Raw genomic sequence first — 20,204 nt, 5'->3', positions numbered from 1 at the left:
GAAGCTTAGCCAGTTGTTGAAATTAATTATTTTTTTCTTTATACTGAGGTATCATTCTTGGTGAGGGCAGGATGCTACTCAGGGTCAGGGTCATATGATCTGCGCATAAGAGACAGCCGATCATTTTTGATCTTGTAGACTAATCTATGAGGGAAACTACTGAAAGAAACCGATTGAACATTGAAGAAAGCCGTAATTCTCGTTTCAAGACAAATGCGACATTTTAGAAGTCAACTCTGCAACAGTTGCCACATTATATACAAAAGCTGCTCTGTCACTTTATATCTCCATGGACAATACTGAGATGTTAGAGTATACAGATGTATTCCTGTTAGTGTGATATTTTACTGTGTATTCACTGGTTGTACTGCAGTATCTCATATGAAATTTGTGTTAATCCTTTGTTTTATTGTTTGCCCATGAGCAGATGCAGATTCTGGAGACTACCTTCTGATGTTGTCAGCTGTAAAAATGCTGCATATAGGTAATCAGTGCTATGGATGACATTCTTGTCTGGGGCACTAAAAAGCAGAAGCATGACAGAATAATCAAGTTGTTGAACAGACTGAGATTGCAGGATTTGAGACTACCAAAACAAAATACCAAATATGTGCCTCGCATCTGAAGTGTGTGTCACTTATAGACAGGGAATGGTCTTCAGACAGGTGTTGATTGGCTTCATGTGGATATGAGTATGCAGTAACCTACTGATAAGCCATCTCTGATACTGCTGGTGGTAATGATGCAGTGTGTGTCAGTTTATTCCATACTTGGCAGATATCATACTGCTATTGATAAGACTACTAGAGTATGGTGCAGGAATGGTGTTGGTTAGCTGATCAAGAAAACTGTTTGAAGCTGCTGAAAAAGTAGTGACCACAATACCAACTCTGAATTACTGTGACATGATAATTATCACATCCATACAGACTGATTCAAGTCAACAAAAGGGTAATTCTGTTGCAATGCGGCAAAGCTGGTTGCACAACAGAAGCAGTGATGTGCAGCTGTGTATAAACGGAGAACGAACTGCTTAGTGATGGTCTTCAGGTGGTAAGCATTCCATGACTACAGTACAAGAAAAACTGTTAACTTTTACAGTGGAATCTATCTACAGACCACTTGAAAATACCTTTAAGAAGCTTTTGGTTGTACACTGTCACCCAGGGTTCAGCCCCACTGCCTTCCTTTTGAGACAGCAAATCACTAACTCATCACTCCAGTGTCTCTTCATATGTGGTCTACCCACACATTCAAGGTATTGCCCGCCTGAATTAAGATTTGACTATATGCTCTCCGCACACAAGATAATACTGTAACATTATAAAGACCCAGAGTTAAATTAACCATTTCTGAAAAAAGGTTCTCCATGGTTGTACCTGCTAACTGGAATCTTCTGCCCACAGATATTGGGTAAATTGCTAAGTGTAAACAGTATTGCAAGCAACTACTTAAACACCTAAAAGAGTCCTACAAATGTTCCTGCATCATAAGTAAGGGCTAAGTGTAAGCCAGCTTACTTGCAGTAATAAGGTGTTGCAGAAATACAAAAACCCACAAGGGCCAACAGAACCAGGTAGAAAAAGGAAAATTTATTTACACTCTAGTGCCTCGGCTTAATAATAAATAGCCTTTAGCCATATATGTTTGTGCAGATTGAGAAGTGATTCACAACTGTGAAGTATGTGCATATTTAGGAACTTGAGTCAAAAAATAAGTTTATTTCACACACAGTTCTTTTACTGCTATTGTTAAACTTAAGCATTAGTTCATTTAAGTATAACATTTTTATTACTTGCTGTGTGTCAACTGTTTTTCTAAGTATCCTGTGTTTTTTTTTTTTACAGTAAGGGGTACCACAAAACAGTCCATATTTTTGGATCTGGATTACCAGAACAAGTAATGTGTGACAGTGTTCTCAATTTTCAAGCCATGAGTTTTCATCGTTCGTCAAAGTGTGGGAATTCATAAATCCAACTTTGAGCCAACAGTACTCTCAGTCAGATTGTCAGGTAGACAGAATGATCAAAACACTCAAGATTATCCTGAAAAAGTTAACTGTTTGTATTAGGTGGACTGTTACTTTAGCAATAATCCATGACTGGTTGTGTTAACACAGGATTTAACCATGGTTGGGTGGTCTGATCATGAGGGCGAAGCCTTCTGGATCCTCTGACAGAAGATAATGAAACATTTTGAGTTGGAGTCTAGACAGATTACAGAGGTGCAGAAAAGATATTACAGCCTCTTGGAAGTGAGACCTCCAGCCTGTTCAACTATACCTCCAGTTCCTGATGAACTTAAGTTATTGTGCAAGAATCATTTGGCAGAGCCCTCTGCAGTATCTCTCTCTTTTGATAAACATTCAAAACTTCTTCCCAATGCCAGTGCCCTTCCTTCAGACAAAAAGCAATAGGACTGTAGATAGGCTATGGCATTTGGGGCTATTAGTTGTCAAACCCAGATGACCAAAAGTACCTGTTGTCTATTCTAAACTCCTTTAAACAAAGTAATGGTATATCCAGAGGGGATTGATTCCAAACAGCACATGTCCTTTCTTAATCAGGCTACTCAGGTAGCCAGACATGGTGTAAATTGTAGTTATTATGCTGTAGAGGCCTCTTCTAGAGCAGCTGCTACTGGCTGTGTCATATTCAGGTTTGTAACATTGTTCAACCAACCCATGCCAGAAGAATTCAAAGTCAAACTTACTGAGTCTGCTTTGGACAAAGATCTTTTATTTAGTCCACTAGCTGCTAGCTTATTTAAAGCCCTACAAGATCAAGGCAAACAATGAAAGACTGCAGCAGATTCTCTTAACTTCTGTGCCTATATTCCTGAGGAATTATTGAGACTCCAGACCCATTTAAAAATACAAGAAGGCTCCCAAAAAGAGATTCCCAGAGCAACCACAGAGGGATCCCATATCTTACCTTTGGAGAAAAGTCTCTGTAACTGTTTACAAAGTAACCACCACCCAACTCCTTGGTCCTGTCCTGCCCCACTCCAAAAGACTTGGTCAGTCTCAAGCTTGGAAAAGATAAACACTGACCATTTTGAAGGGGCGTATGGCATGGCTTGCAAAGAACCTCCCCCTCTGAATAGCATAGCCTACACCCCACAGCCAAGTCCATCTTCTACCACCCCATACTTCAAGAATTGCAGGCCCAAGGCACCATAGAACCAGTACCCCTAAAATTAATAGGAAAGGGTTTTTACTCTAGACTCTTCCAAGTTCCAAGAAAAGAAGGGCAGTGGAGACCTGTACTGGATCTCTGCTAAACACCTTCTTAAAAGTGACAATCAAAATGCTCTCACTGCACACACTGCTGCCTTTCATACTTCATCAGGCATGTCTATTATCCATGGATCTAAAGGATACCTACCTCCACATACCATTTCACCCTCTCTTGCAGGAGATTCCTCAGGTTATATACTGGGTCATCTTACTTTCAATTCACTGCTTTCCCTTTTGTCTTTTCACAGCTCAAAGTGTTTCCAGTTTAGATAATCTGCTAATCCCAACTACCTTGCCACAGATCTAGCTACAACATCTGCAGTTCACTCTCAATCTCCTCCTGCAGTTGGGGATCACTGTCACCTATAAAAAATCTTTCCTCCAGCTCACTCAAGGCCTAGTGTTTCTGGGGTGTGGGCTGGACAGCAAAAAGATGCAGGCTTACCTAGCTCTGAAAAAATACAGAATCTTACAGCTTATTTTCACAGCCTTTCCTTCCTCAACCAGTGCTTAGCCATGGAAATCCTAAGAGCTCTGGGATTCAAGGCAGCTACTTTCCTAATGTTCCCTGTAACCAGACTGCATGTGATAAAAATTCAATTGTACCTTGTGATGTGTCCACTCTGAGCCAGTAATCAAGGAGCCTGAATCTTCACCACTGGCACTGGAAAGGGACGTTCACTTGGAACAAAAATGGATACACCCATTATTTCCAGATGTAGCTCTCTGCATCAAGCACAATTTCCCTTAAGAGCACACAGAGAACACAGTCAGTCTGGGGCCTGGGTCCTTTCTCTCCCTCTCTCCAGATCCCCAGTAAGACTCACAACTGGCACAGCTGTAGGGTCGGGTCATCAGCCAAGTATCCAAGCCAAGTCCTCCAGCACACTTTGTGTACCTACTCCAAGCAGCTGACACATACTTTGAGATTTGATTTTCACGCTCGCGTGCGCACAAGCACACACAGACACACGCGCGCACACACCTGGGAAATGCTGCCACAGATTTACTAGCTGTGCCCCCTTCTGCCCAGACTATAAGGTAATAATACTACCAGCAGACACCCCAATGCCAGCTACTCTAAGGCTCTTACAAGGGTACCCAATTATTCTGAGTGAAATTAATATTAATACAGGTGATAATTTTTGGCCGATGCAGTAAAGCTTCTACTAGTGGCCACTGTGTCACCAAGTAGATGCCAGCCCTCTCAGAGTTTAAAATGGTCTCTAAATTACCATCCACAATGAAAAGTTTAAATTTATTAAATAAATAATAAAAGAACATGAAGGTACTAAATATCTGTTTTACAGTAAACTACATAGTTTCAGTCACAGGAAATATTAAAATAACACAGATGAATAGAGTCACACAGATGCAGAAAAACAGTACTTAACTAATCTCACTATATTTTCCTGACTGATCTAATACTCCCTGGTTCATTTACTAGAGCAAGCAAAGATAAAGTAGGAGATCCTCCTTTGTCATGTTACAAAAACAGAGTGCACTGAGACTTCAGTCTCAGCCAGTATTAAAACATTATTTTAGCGATGGATTACAGATTGACATCACATACATCTGGTCATCTGACTTCTGGTTCCCATGCAACCCCCCCCCCCCCCTTGGTTAGAAGCTGTCAGGATTTAGTACATATGTTTCATTAACACACACAGCGCCTTGCTAAGATCTGCTGCAGCCCCTGGAAGTCATAAAACAATTTCATAACTCCACCCTTCCAGAGTATCAGTTAGTTCGCCCTAATGATAATGCAGGAATCTTCCTAGTACAGACTTTTTGTCTCTGGCTGCATTGAGAACTGTAATATACAATCTTTATGCCCTAAGCCAGGTAATTTTATTTCAAACTATTTTCAAAGTTTTGAGATTAACCTCTTTTCTTCAAGTATCCTATATTAAAACATATACATTGAAACAGTTGCAATAATAATATCTATTTCTTTTTCTGTCCAGCAGGGCACACTGTTGGTACATTTTTAGCACAAGTAACTGTGCAAATGTATTTTTCAATACATGCATCTGTACAAATCAGTTTGATACACAAATGACATATAATTCTTTACAAACTTCCTGCTGGCTGTGCTGGCATATGTCCCACATTCACTGCCATACTTCTCCTGGAATAGCTGGCAATACCTTACATCATCATCACATCCCTGAAAACAGTCTGTCGATCACCGTCATTCCTTCCCTCAGATAGTAGCTCTGTTGGTGGATGGATCAGGTGAAACTCAACCTAAGACTGCCCTTCTTCCCACCAGTTCCAGTTCAGGAGATGCACACAGATGCCTGGGATGAGGCCTACTCAGGCCATATGTCTGCCAAAATTTCAAAGGGAACACATCAGCCTGAAAGAGATGAGGGCCCCTCATCCAAGCTCTTCAAGTCTTCTCACATATTTGGAAGACAGATCCTCTTTGAGTATTCACAGACAACATGACAGTCATGTGGTACTTAAACAAAAAGGCACCAGATCATATCAACTGTGCAGATTAGCATAGAGGGCATGGCACCTGGCCACCCAAAAAAGTATGTTCTTACTCACCATATGCATCCTATGACAGGACAGCAGTTTGGCAGACACATTAAGCAGGGCCTTGGAGAACCTTCACAGATGAAACCTGAACAGATGAGTCTTCCTGGGCATCCTTCACCATTGGGGGATACCACAGATAGATCTGTTTGCCAGAGAGAGGATCAAACAGCTTCCCCTCTTTTGCTGCAAGAAATCTTGCACCTATACTTGGTGGACAGATGCTTTTTCCTTTCAATTGACAGGGATGATCCTATGTACCTTACACCTACTACCTTTCCTTGCAAGGGTCTGCTAAAAATCCAAAAACTAAAAAAAAAAAAAAAAAAAAAAAAAAACTCTTACTCGTCTCCCCTTTTTGGCCGAGACAGCATTGGTTCCATCTTCTTTTTCATTTAGCCAAGGGCAAACACTGCAAACTGCCATACATGGTGGACCTCATCACTCAGCAGAATGGATCATTACTTCATCCCAACTTGTTATCACTAAACCTAAGCTTGTGGATGATGGGGTTCTGATTCCTTTCAGGCACCAGTTTTCAGAAGACATAATTAAGGTTCTCAAAGAAATAAGGATACCCACCACTCAAAAATCCCACATAGCCAAATGAGAGAGATTTCCTTTCTAGTGCCATAGGAATAACCAGGACCCCAACAAATCAGAGGTACCTTCCATCCTAAAATACCTGTGTGAGCTCATGTATGCAGTGCTGGCATACACCTCCATTAAGGACCACCTGTAAGTCATCTCTGCCTGACTGCTCATCAGCCGTCCTATGTCTTGACCTGAGTTCAAACAATTCCTTAAAGGGATTCTGCATCTTAGACCTCCAAGAAAGCATGTACCCCCCTCAGTGACACCTCACTTTTGTTCTGGAAAATCTTACTCTGCCTCCCTTTAAACCAGCAACCCCAAATCTCAAATTCTGCATCTGGAAGACTATTCTTCATCTGGCTCTTAGTTCAACCAGGAGACTTGTCAGTGCTACAGCCAATCATGGTATTCCTTTCATTATTTTTCACAAGAAGGACATGGTGACCTTAATAGCTGACGTTTCCCTCATGCCAAAAGTTGTGAATGAGCTCTTTGTCAACCACACCAGTAGTCTTTCTGCTTCCTTCTCCAACCCACAGAACCGGGGGGGGGGGGGCACTATACTCTCTAGATGTTCACAGACAGCAGATATTTTAGTTGGGCAAGACCAAATCTATTTGTGAGTCTGATCAACAGTTTGTCTCATCTAGGTTTTAGTCCCTGAGTAAGACAGACTGATCAACTGTTTGTCTCATTCATTGACTCTAACCTGGGCTTAACCAGTATCTAAGCAAACAACTACAAGCTGGATCTCCAAGTCAGTCTCCATTTGTTAGTCTCTGTATGGCAAAACCTTGCCCTCATGCCCACTCTACCAGGGCAGTGGCATCCTGTGGGGCCTTCTACAAAGGAGTGGATGCCAGGGCCATATTGGGAGCTACCACCTGGTCTTCTGTACACACCTTAACTAAACACTACAAGATTGATGCCTTTTCACAGTCCAGAAATGCCTTTGGTAGGTCATTCCTCTCTGGCGTCTTGGACAGATCCCCTATCAAATAGCCAGCCCCCCCCCCTTGCATTCCCTTCAGCTGTGGGAATTACCCACTTGTTTGGAATACTGTGACAGTGATTTCAGTCAGGGCGTAGTACAGTTGTGTAAGAACTTACCATAGCAGTGAATGTCCTGTTGATCACTGCTGCAGTATTCCTTTCCTCCCTCCTAATTCTCTTAATTGGCTACCATCTTTTCTCTATGTACATCTTGCTTTCCATTTTTTCTGCATTGAACAAGAACCTAGACCGAGTGGTTTCTTACCACTTCATTCTTGGCCCCTTCTAGCTGACTGGTCACTGTCTCCGGGGTCTTTAGGCCACTGGCATGGAGATAGTCTGAGGATCTATGCTCATGCATGTATGCCTCTGTACTTAAACTAGCCTTTTAACTATCCTGATTGCTTCCCAGAGACTGTGGTTTTCCATCTCCCATATGACAGAGCTAAACCTGGTAAATGTATGAAAAGGTCATACCGTAATATAAATGAACTGCTTGTAAGCACAAAAGATTAAGGCTTTGAGATGCTACTGAGTTTCATTCTCTAGTCATGCAGCCTGTCTAAACACTATGGTGGGGCAGCCACGCCATTAGAGAATCCGTCTGCTTTGATGTAATTCAGAAGTTGCTGAAAAATTCCTGGGAGAAAGAAGTGATCTGTAGGTGATGCACTTAGGATGTAGCCAGTTCACACAAGTTGACCTAGGTCTGTGACCTCTGGAGTGGTGCACCCCATCTACAGTTCATGCTTCCCAAATAATGTGCATCAGGAAATGAGCCCAACAGAGCAGATCGGGTAGTTTATTTCTGACCTGAAGATGCTGTGACGTGGATATCTCACCACTGCCAACCAATATGTGATGACTCTCCACCTCTGGGCCAGTAATCAAGGAACCTCAATCCTCACCACTGGCACCACTGGGGACGTTCACTGGGAGGATAACAGGTATACACACAGTATTTCCAGATGCAGCGCTCTGCATCAAGTGCAGTTTCCCTTAAGAACATACAGAGACCACAGTCAGCCTGTGGCTGGTTTCTCCCTCTTTCTCCAGATCCCTAATAAGACTCCCCGCTTTTAAAGTTCTCCAACACTCTCTCTGTCCAACCAATGCTTCATGTCCCTGCCCTAGTAGCTGACACACACACTCTTGGAGATTTGTTTTACACACGCACACCTGGGAAAGGCTAACACAGGTTTACTAAGTATGCCCCCTTTTGCCCAGACTATAAAGTAGTTATCACTGCCAGCAGGGCCCCTCACCAGCTACTTTAAGGCCCTTAACAAAGGGTGTCCAATTTTACTGTGTAATATTAATATCAATACAAATGGTATTTTGACCAAGAGCAGGGCTATTAGGAGTGACGCACACACTGTCACCAAATAAATATGCAAATACTCTACAAAGATCAGCCACAATGAAATGTTTAAATATATTTAATAATAAATAATAAAAGAACAAGACAACACTAAGTATGTACTCATGGTGACATCAGAGTTTAAAATCACAGGAAACATTTAAAATAACATTGAAGGACAGGCTCAGACAAATAAAGAAAAACAATATTTAAGCTAAGCTTCACTATATTCCTGACTGTATCTAAGAGAGTTACTATTCCCTACTTACTTAATAGAGCAAGGCATATGATGTGATGAATGGTTCTTCTTGTTGTCAGGCCCAAGACAGAATACAGAGTGCTCAGTCTCACTACTTATCAAAATAATATCTAAAATATTACTGCTGAGATAGCTTGCAGAATGACATCACTTCTTGTCATCTGACATCTAGTTCCCAGGCAAACCCCCATTGCTGGAAGCTGGTAGGATTTAGCTCCTGCCTGTAAAAATACGCACACAAGGGCTTTTGCTCAGATCTGTGGCAGGTGCTGGAAGTCATAAAACAATTTCATACCTCCATGCTTCCAGAGTAGTAATTAGTTCACCCCAATGACAATACAGAAAGCTTCCTAGTACAAACTTTGTATCTCTGGCTGCTCTGTAACCTGTAAGACAGCATCTTTATGGCCTATCCTAAAAGTGATTTAATTTCAGATATTTTTCTAAAGTTTGCTGGACTGAGGTTGACCCTCCAGTTTCCTCTTTTAAAACATATACATTTAAACAATTACAATAGTGCATGTACATTTCTGTTTTTGCCAGTAGGGCAAACTGTGGATACATTTCAAACACAAGCACTTTACAAATAACGTTTCAACACAAACATCTGCACAAATCAGTTTGATATACACATGACTTACAATTCTAAAATTTATGTTAACACCAGCATCTTATATGACATACAGTTCTAATACATTTGTAACACAGCCATCTTGTATAAATCAGTTTGATATTCACAAATGACATATAATTATTTACAAAATTCCAGCTAGCTCTGCTGGCAGTACTTCCTTTCATCACAGGTGCACAGGCAGGATATTTCCTTCATTCATCAACTATGAAATGCATAAACCATAGTCTAAGGCCCTTCAAAAGGACTTTTGAGAGGGAGAGAAGCCTTTTAAAGCTTTCGTATACCACTTCATTACTAAATAATCAGCCAGTTGTTTCTTAGGAACTCAGACATTAGCAACTGACCAATTATTGTTCATTTTTCATCTGTACACATTGTTGCTGTCATTGTTACTAAGTTACTGATACACGATATTTAAACTTAGCACATACCAAGGTTACCTGTAATAGGTTCACTGAGGAGGTGGTGTAGTATCATTCTCCACTGTTATATTCACATGTCAGGAGTTTAGGACTAAATGCTTCCTTTGTTAGTAGGCATTGTACCAAGTACACTGATCAATGGCCAGGCGCACAATGACTTTGTACTTACTTACATAAGGAGTAAAAAGCCTCAATTATAATTAAGATGCAAACTGTGCATCTACCACAGTTCCAGTCATTGTCATTTAGACTAAAGCATTTGCTGTTACTTGCATAGCTTTTTTATGGAAAATAGAAAAATATATATCGTTAGTTACTGCTATATATATAGTTTAGATCTAATAAAGCTCTTACAAAAAGAAAGCACTTGTCTTTTGTTTTACCTTAGTAAATTGTGGTTCAAACAAACCAGTTCCAGTCTGAATCCTGTTTTCTTATTTTTTTTAATAAAAATGCAGAGTGATCTATGACACTGACTTCACATCAGATGTTTTTGAGTGCCACTATGAAGAGTAATTGATCCTGTGCAATGGGTTTTCCCTTTTTGTGTAAGGTGTTACTAATGCAAGCCATGCTGTATCTTGTTGTTTCAGTATAAAAGTATGCATTGTTTTAGTTTTCTTTAACTCAAACCTCGGTAAGTATTACATGTTGTAGTTTCTGTTTAATACAGTGCTCATTTATAGAGCATTTACTGTTTCACTGCTGTTACCACTTACCACTCCATGTGCAGGAAAACTGATGTCACTTCCATACTTTATACTCTAGAAAAAAAGTTTAGATATACTTGTCAATGTTCATTTTTATTTTGCATTCAATAAATTAATATGGATGAATTAATTCTGTCCAACTTTAGGTTAAATCACATTGTAATTACAGAATTTTGATTGTTCTCTTTCCCATTTTTTTGTACAGAGCCATTGCACAAGGAAGTAATGACACTGGCATTTATGGATGTTGTAGCCAAACTCCGCAGTCATGAAAACAAAACAGTTGCCCAGCAGGCATCATTAACAGAACAGAGACTGGCTGTAGAGAGCTGAGAATTGCTACACCATTTTCATACAGAGTCTTGTCACCAATGTCACTTTTCATCCAGTGTCTGCTTTGTCTCTTGTACCACTTAACGCATGTGTGCAGTGTTCCACACAGCTAATAAAAATCACTGTAGGTACATTTTCAGAAAGTTTTTGACACCTTAGCTGTGATAACATTTACCAAAACATCTCCAGTCCCACTCTCATAGTTGTCGTTTGTTGCTTGAAAGTCACATAGTAAGCTCTGCATGTTGTCATCATCCTATGATAATGTTTAACAGTGGTACTAAGTAATGGCTCAAACTCACCTGAGCCACTAGTAATATAGAACTACAGTAAGAACAATGCTAGATGCAGCAAGGTCTGCCTAGACTTTTTAATTTGATAGAAGGTTTATTACTAAAGTAGCTCCACTTTTGGCACTTCCCAGAAGTTGGCTACAGAGACAGAGTCATTGATCTTTCACTGGTCTTACCTATTAATGTTGTCAGAAATCATGGAACCTAGAGCTATTAAAAAGTTGAATTCTCCTCCATTTTTCTTGGTGTGCCTTTTATTTTATAGTTTGCACTGATAGATGATGTAAACTGCCATTTTATGCATAGCTCCAGGCTGTTGAACTATACTAAGACTACGTAGTATCTGACTGAGAATCAGAAATGTTTTTGAAGCACAGCCTTTTTCTGAGCTTGTAATGCCCTTCTGTAAATACTACCGTATTGACTTAAACTGTAATTTGCACAGAGGACTCTAGCATCTTCTAAATAGGACATGCAAGTAAATGAAATAATGGTACGTGGAAGACATTTATATTGTATGCTGTAAGTGGGCAAGCTTCCCAAATGTCAAGAAATTCATCACTAGTCAGTCTACTGAGTCAGTAGAAAAAAAAAACATTTGTGTACCTGCATTTTCCACCTACACTTTCTCTCTCGCTCTGTTAACTTGCCAAAATGTGACCTCCCATCTTTGCTCCATGGCATCTGATTTATTTTACAAACCACAACAGTAGCGTAAGCAGACAAACAGTCTTATGCCTTATATCCTATCTTACACTTCCTGTCATGTCATAACTTTCACCTGTGCTATCAACTGTGTTATTTGCTTCTCTTTGCATCATATAGACAGCATGATTGTCTGATTTGCTGCCAGGTTTGTATGAATAGAAAGAAAAAGCTGTGTCTGGCATCATATGGGTACATGTTGCTTTACAGGTATAGGTATGGTATTGTACGTCAGCTGTTTACAATTGTGTTCTGCTTACATCAGTGATGCAGAACTGGGTAAAGTGAAATATTTATATGTAGTCATATTAAATCTATTTCAATGAGAGCTGTCACAGTTCCCCCTCCCAATTACCTGTGATGCTATTCTTGTGAATATTAGAAATGTCAAAACAAGCAAAATTAGCAACTTTATGAACAAATTGTAGTTTCTTTTTGAATGTTGACTGAAATGTCAAATTAGTAATAATGAAAACAGTAAAATAAAACATACATAAATAATAAGGCATAAACAGTAATTAACTTTGTAATGTAGTCAAAACATGTATTTATTTAACATTTGTTTACTGGGAAAGTCCGACTTGGAACAAAGACAGTTTTCAGCAGAGGCCCAGGGAGTAACCCTCCAGATGCATGCCTTTTTAATATGGGAGGAAACCGGAGCACCCGGAGGAAACCCACATGATTGCAGGAAGGACATGCAGACTCCACACACAAGGCACCCCAGCTGAGAATGGAACCCAGAGAACCTCTTGCTGTGAGGCGACAACGCTACTGATGCACCACTGCACCGTCCTAAAAAATGTTTTTGAGAAATTTAAATCTGGGTCTATATTAGAACACCGAACATTTAAAATGTCGAGTGTTCTAATATCGACCCGTTTTCAGTGAACGCTGACAATATCGAAGAAGCAGAAAACCAATTTCCTAGGGAAAGAATTTGGCTGTCCGTTTCTGTTGCTTTGGTATTTTCAGTGCTCTGGTGGAAAGTTACGGGTCGGGTTCAGGTAAGTGTGCAATTGTGTGGACGTGAGGGTTAGGTGAGTTAGGGTTAGGGCGCGGTTCAGGTAAGTGTGCGATTGTGTGGACGTTAGGGTTAGGGCGCAGGTGAGGTGACTGTGCGATAGTGACGGACCTTAGGGTTAAGGTAAGTGGATAGTTAGTGGTGTATGTATAGTTTAGTGTAGGGTTACGTGTAAGACTTTAGGTGTATGTGTGTGGATTGCTGTTTGGTGTGCTTGTGTTGTGTGTATGTGTTTTGGAACAGCAAATTTTTTCCCTAGGAAAAAATTTGCTGTTCTGAATGTTCGCTGTTTAGTATTTTTGACTGGTAGGGTTCAATATTAGAACACTCAACATTTTGAATGTTCGGTGTTCTAATGTAGACCCTTTAAATCCTTTTTCTCAGTTGCTGGAAGGACACAGTAGCATTTTATAGGGATTCAAAAGCAGTCTAGGAAGTTAATTTCAAATTATCGATACAGTGGCACTACTTTTGAGTGCAGAGACTTCCTGAAAGACATGCTTATAGAAGCTATGACATGAAGAGTTTTAAATAAAAGAAAATTTCCTACAAAATAGCTAGCACCTTACCTGTTTAGATTTTCATAGTTTAGCTGTCCAGCTGTAAAGGAACACTTCTAAAAACTGTTAAGGTAAACAAAAGTCCCCTGGCAATGGCATGGGGGACTCATCCAGGAAAAACTCTGATTTAACAAAGAGATGTGTGTTCAAAGATATTTGCAGTCCTGCCTTTACTGAGGCACTGTGGTGAAATCTAAGTTGCCTTAAAAAAAAAATTCAGCACATTGGTTCAGGAACAATGAAGCACAAATCTAGATAGAGACGTGTTTTGGTGTTATTACACCATACCAGCATACTCTGCCAACAGAAACAACACGTCAGTGGAAGCAGAAGTATCTGGTAACAGGGTCAGGAAAGTGGCTGTGAGCTGTCATGAAAAAGGGCTGGAAATGTCCCTGCTGCAGTCAGTAAATACCAGATGAGAAGAAAGTTTTGAAGAATATATTGAATATCTTTGAACGTGTTTCACTGACATGGGCTATGAAGTTTTACTTGATACTGAGAGGCATAGCAGAGAGAACTGTATGTCAGGAATAACTTATTCTGAACTCCGAAGGGACAGTCTTACTCCAAGATGGGTTGAAAGTCTGTGTGTCCATGGTAATACAGTAAACTCTCAGTTAACTGGAATTTAAGCAACCGGCAAAAAAATATCAAAGAAATACAGTACAATTTTCATGTGTTGCACTTTCGGTTTTCCCCCCGCAGAAACATACCTTATGTTTTTAAAGTTTTAAAAAGGAAGATAGGAATAAATTCCCTCTCTCCCCAACCTGAGAACAAGTCAAACCAAACAAATAATATAGGGTACAGTATTAGTCAGGCCTGTTTTTAATAGTAACTCTCAAGCTACCTCTATATTGTCCCTGATTTTGACTCAAATTTTAGCTTTGTCCCTCTTAATCCCTCCTAAAACTAGTGACTTTGGGAGGAAAGGTGGTGAATTACACTTAATGAATAATGGTAATGATTAAGAGTTATAGACGTCTTTTACTTCAGAAAATGTATGTTAGTTCATATGCTGCGATTCTGTCAAACTCACAAGTTAATAGCACTAATATTTTAAATGTGTCCCTGATTGTCCATGATTCTGTTGAAATTTGCCCCTGATTGGTTGAGAGCTATGCTCAAGCAACCAGAAACTACATTTATCCAGCATCTACCAATCCCCATGAGTGCTGGTTAACTGAGAGTTTACTGTACCTTTAAACTAGATTGTAAGTGTGTGGAGGAAATCTTCAGTGCTACATGAGGAAACTAAATAAATATATCATACTGAGAAAACAGTGAAAGGTAAATCAGAGCATGGATAGCAAGTCTGATAAGGAAGAAAGGGAGATTTCAAACTTAAACTGGATCAGCACTCTATCCTTGTAAACAAAATATAAGTAAGTGATGTAGATAGAAATGGTAGGCATCGATGGTAATACATAAATGAGGGCAAATGAAAGGAGTGAGTGCAACATGACGGTACTAGAATATGATCGTGCTATCCCCCCAAAAAAGGAAGCCAATCTGGTGGTCCCCTGCCATAAACAAACTGTAATACAGAAGGAAGAAATTGTTGCAAAAGAGAGTAAAATCCCATGAGTGGAGGAGCTCCCTGGTAAGCCTCCGTAAGAAGCTGAGATCCCTTATAAGATCCTCCAAAGCTAGCTGCGAAAACAAAATCGCCACTGATTCTAAGGACAGCCACAAAGAATTCTATAGCTATGTCAGGAATCTCAATGGCAACACCCTGATCTGCTCTGAGTTACAGTACAACGGCACAAAAATTACAGAACCAACTGATATTGCCAACATCCTGGCAGATAGGTTCAGTGCTAACTTTAACCCCCCTCACCCCCTAAAGGGCCCATATCTATACAGGAAGAATGCAGAGTCCCTGTAATTACAACTACGCAGGTAAAAGCTGCACTCTCTAAAGCCAAAAACACAGCATCCATGGGACCGGACAACATCCCAGGCTGCATTTTACACGAACTTCAGAATGAACTGGCTCCCTACCTAAGCACCATGTTCAGTCATAGCCTCACATCAGGCTTTGTGCCCACTGAATGGCATACAGCAACAGCTATCCCACTCCACAAAGAGGGAGCCACTACTGATCCCGGGAACTATCGCCCTGTTAGCCTGACGAGCCTGGTCTGCAAGGCCATGGAATGTATCATCATGGAACTCATAAATAAAGACATTGGTAACCTCCAAACTCTGGATCCCACCCAGTTCAGGTATGTGAAAAGCAGATCATGCCTCCTGAACCTGATTGACTTCTTTGAGGCAGTCACCAAAGCCATAGATGAGGGTAAGGTGGGTTCACACAGCCTGTCTTGACCTCGCCAAGGCTTTCAATACCATCCCCCATTCTGGAATTATAGCTAAACTCACTAAACTAGGTATAAATCCCTGCATCACAAGATGGGTTGCCAACTGGCTCACTGATAGAACCCACACTGAAAAAGTTGCGCACACCAAATCTGACCTCAAATAAGTGACAAGTGGAGTACCACAGGGTTCAGTCCTGGGACCTCTCCTGTTTGGTATCTACTTCTCTGAAGTACAGGCTAACACAGAAGGCCTCTGGGTGCCAGAGTTCGCAGATGACTGCAAACTAGGAACCATAGTCAGGTCCCCAAATGATGTGGAAATCCTACAGAAGGTCCTCGCTGAGACAGATGCCTGGTGTCAGAGCCATGGCCTCAAGCTCAGTGACAAAAAGTGCATTGTCATCCCCTTTGGTAAGAACTCTGTACCCATGAACTACTACATAGACAGTAGTCTACTTAGCACTGAATGTGTGATAGAGACCTTGGGACCCAGGTGGACAGTAGTCTGTCCTTTGATAGTCACATTGCCACAGTAGTCAGGAAGCGCTTCTACGTGGCACACCTCATCATAAAAGGGTTCTCATCCAGGAAAAAAGAGGTCATTGTTCCCCTCTACTCGACACTCATTAGACCCATTATAGAGTACAATGCCCCTTTTGGAATGTACCTCACAAGACATCTGCAGCAGCTGGAAAGGCCAAAGAAGTACCTCACAAAGAGGATTACTGGCCTCAAACAGATGCCCTACACTGACTGTCTCAAAAAACTCCAGCTTTACTCCGTAGCATATCGCCTACTCCGAGGTGATCTCTGCCTAACATGTAAAGCTATGTCAAACCCGGAGCTGTTGGACATGCTACACCTAAAGAAATCCCAATCCCTCCAAGCTACATGCTCTAGGGACCTAAACCTTGTCACCACAATAAACAGGACATGCTGGAGGGATAGATTCCTGTCCCAGAGACTCCCCATACTCTGGAACAGGCTACCCATCTATGTCAAGCAAAGTTCTTCACTAGCACTCTTCAAAACAAATCTTGATGAGTGGATGGAAAATAGGAAATACACCCCAGGGATCACTTCTGTGTCTCTGCTCAACAGTGACACAAGAAAATTAAAAAGGAAATAACTTTCTTGGGTGGCGTAAGCCAGGGAACCTTGTTGGCTAGCTTACGTTGGCCCTCGGGCCGATAGCCTAGTACCTACCTATGAACCTATATGTAGATTGTTTAAGGAATATTGATTGATCAGGGAAGGAGGGACATATAGTAGCAGTTTATGTAATGAAGCATCTTAAATGTGAGGTGGGTGAGAATGAGCAACAGCGTAAAAAGGGACGGGGTGAAATTGTAGTATTTGAGCATAAAGTAAACACTCTAGAAATTCAGATATAGGAAAGTGGCAGGTACTGGTGATGGACTGATACTATGTGTAGCCACCTACAGTGTTAAAGGTAGGGTGATCCAGGCCTAAGGCAAATGCATGGGAAATAAAGAAGTGTTATTCTTATGTGAGATTTTTTTATCTTCCCAGTGCTAAGTGGAAGATTCTTTGCTACATGTCTGAGAAGGGAGTAGACGCTCTCATGTTTTGATCATGAAGTGATTGGCCAACTGGTGCAGGACTGTACCAAAAAGAATAAGATACTAGCTATGGTCTTCTCTTGGAGAAAGTCAGAAATGTTCAGGTAAAAGTATCACTGTGACTTTGATAATGCTACTGTGTGGTTTAAAATAGGGGCAGACATTTGCAAACCTTTAACCAAGATGTAGGTAAAGGCTTTTAGGTGGGTAGATTATGTTCTGCACCCCCGTAGTATAATGTCTTCTCTGGTAAGGTCAGACCACAAAATGGTCTCCTTTAAAAGTAAAAATAAAACCTGTAACCTCTGCTAACCCTGGAATATTTAGGAACTACTCTAAGGCTAACTTCCTACTATTAAGTGATTTCTTTGTGTCTTTCGGCTTTTTCCCGGTCAGGGGTCGCCACAGCAGAACTCCGGTCCGCTAATGATTGGCAGTTGATTTTTATGTACTGGCTTGCCAGGCCTGAGGCACAGCCTTCAACGAAGGTATGCCCATTCACGCATGTCTCCATGCAGGAGACGCTCTAGCTGAGAATCATACCAGACAGCGCACTACTATTAAGTGATAACCTGGCAAAATTTCAAGCCCCCAATATACCCTGAGAACTCTGCTGCCTATGTGGAACTGTTCACAGAAACCTTTTACAAGCATGTTAATAGTTGTATAAAGGCAGCTGTAACAACCAGGACGAAGTACAGAACTAACTCAAAAAGCAAGCCTCCCTGGTGGAATCATATCATCAGTGGGCTGTATAACAGAAGGAAGAAAAGCATGAAAAAAAATTTGGTGCAGCACCCAGCAGAATAAAAGCACTCATGAAGCTAAAATAACTCAAGTACAAATAGTCTACCAAAGCCAAACTTAGGATAAACTTGCCTTCCCAGGCCAAGGACAACCACAGGGCATTCTTTAGCTATGTCTGCAATCTCAAAGGCAGTACACAATTGTGTGCAGGGCTCATTGTTAGTGGGGCCACCTATACTTAGCCACAAGATATAGCAAGCCTACTGGCCAACAAATATAGCACCAACTTTACTTCTCTCTCCCCCTTAACCTTCCATCAGGAAATACCATATAATGCAACTCCCCCCTACTATCACTAAGGAACAGGTCCACACTGCTCTCTCAAAAGCTAAGAACACTGCATCAATGGGCCCAGACAATATCCCAGGATACCTTCAAAATAGTATGAAACATGACCTGTCAGGCCATCTGGAATTGCTATTTAACTGTAGCCCTTAAACAAGCTTCACATCTAAAGAGTGGAGAACAGCAACAGTCAACCTTCTGCACAAATGTGGGCCATCTACAGACCCTGGAAACTAAAGACCCATAAGTCTCACTAGTCTTACATGCAAAGCAATGGAAAGACTTATAGTGGGAATGATTGATAATGATATAGGAAATGTCAAGACAATGGACCCAACCCAGTCTGATTTCATCAAGGGCAAGTTATGCCTACTCAACCTGGTGGACTTCTTTGAGAAAGTCACCAAAGCAGTGGAGGGGAGGGCAAAACAGTTCACACTGCCTACCTTGATCTGGCCAAGGCATTTGACACAATACCCCACAATGGCATTGATGACAAACTCAAGGTTAAGTATAAATCCTTATTTCACATGGTGGATAGCCAGTTGGCTCACAGACGGGACCCAGGAAGTTAGATTTGGGGAGTCCACCTCTACAAAGAGCCAAATCACAAGCAGAGTCCCTCAGGGATCAGTCCTAGGACTGTTGCTTTTTGGCATTTGCTTCTCTGAAGTCAAGGCTAATATCAGTGGTCTCTGGCTGACTAAATTTGTATAAGACTGCAAATTAGGAGCAGTCATAGAACCCCCAATCAACACAGATTTTCTAAAGGAAGGGGTGACACAGACAAATAGCTGGTGTTAGGGCCATACACCAAAACTAAATTCCAAGAAATGCATAATAGTATCCTTTGGGAAGACATCCACCCCTGGTAATTATCATGCTGACACCACATCCCCATCACTTGTCACAGAATTGAAGAAATCCATTGTGCATCTTATAAACAAAGGTATGGCATCTAGGTCCAAGAAGGTTATTGTTCCTCTGTATTCGGCATTCATCATATGTATTATTGAGTACAGTGCCCCTTTTGTTATGTATCTAACCAGTGCACAGAGGTTCCCTACTAAAAGAATACAGGGCACAAGTAACATGTCATGTGCAGACTGCCTTAAGGCCCTATCCCTGTATTCTGTCTCCTACAGCCTATTGAAGGTAGATGTATGCCTGGCATATAAGGCTTTATCAGAGCCTCCACCCTGATGAACTTTCTGCATATCTGCAAAACAAACTACACCAGAATTACCTGTTCTAAAGACTTAAACCTTACCTGTGATATAAATAGGACCTGCTGGAGAGACAGATATGTATTCCAGAGACACTACCCCTTCTCTACAACAGGCTTTCTCATCCACATGAAGCAGAGTTCCTCCCTAAACCAATTCAAGTATAATTTGGACAGTAGGATGGGGGCAGGAAATTCATCCCTGATTTGGCACCTATGTCTCCAATGGACACAGGCAGCCTGTAAATGGTTCATCTCCCAACCCTCTCCTTGCAGATCACCAATCAAGGTAAGCACAAACTTGT

At 41.1% G+C, this 20,204-nt stretch overlaps 1 protein-coding gene across 2 annotated transcripts in view; it reads left to right on the top strand.

Annotated features, from left to right (window-relative positions):
* Positions 1 to 11,619, top strand: part of RAP1GDS1 (Rap1 GTPase-GDP dissociation stimulator 1) — a 1,654,780-nt gene extending 1,643,161 nt beyond the window's left edge. For both annotated transcript variants that reach the window (XM_044067200.1, XM_044067199.1), the window contains one exon: positions 10,963 to 11,619. In XM_044067200.1, coding sequence (XP_043923135.1) covers positions 10,963 to 11,090 — 128 coding nt within the window. In that variant the 3' untranslated portion in view covers positions 11,091 to 11,619. The remainder of the gene's footprint in view (positions 1 to 10,962) is intronic.
* The last annotated feature ends 8,585 nt before the right edge of the window (positions 11,620 to 20,204 follow it).

This window comes from Protopterus annectens, chromosome 3.part1, assembly GCF_019279795.1.
Source record: "Protopterus annectens isolate FY-2018-M chromosome 3.part1, PAN1.0, whole genome shotgun sequence".
Classification (NCBI taxonomy): Eukaryota; Metazoa; Chordata; order Ceratodontiformes; family Protopteridae; genus Protopterus; species Protopterus annectens.
This window is presented reverse-complemented; position numbering and strand designations above follow the sequence as displayed.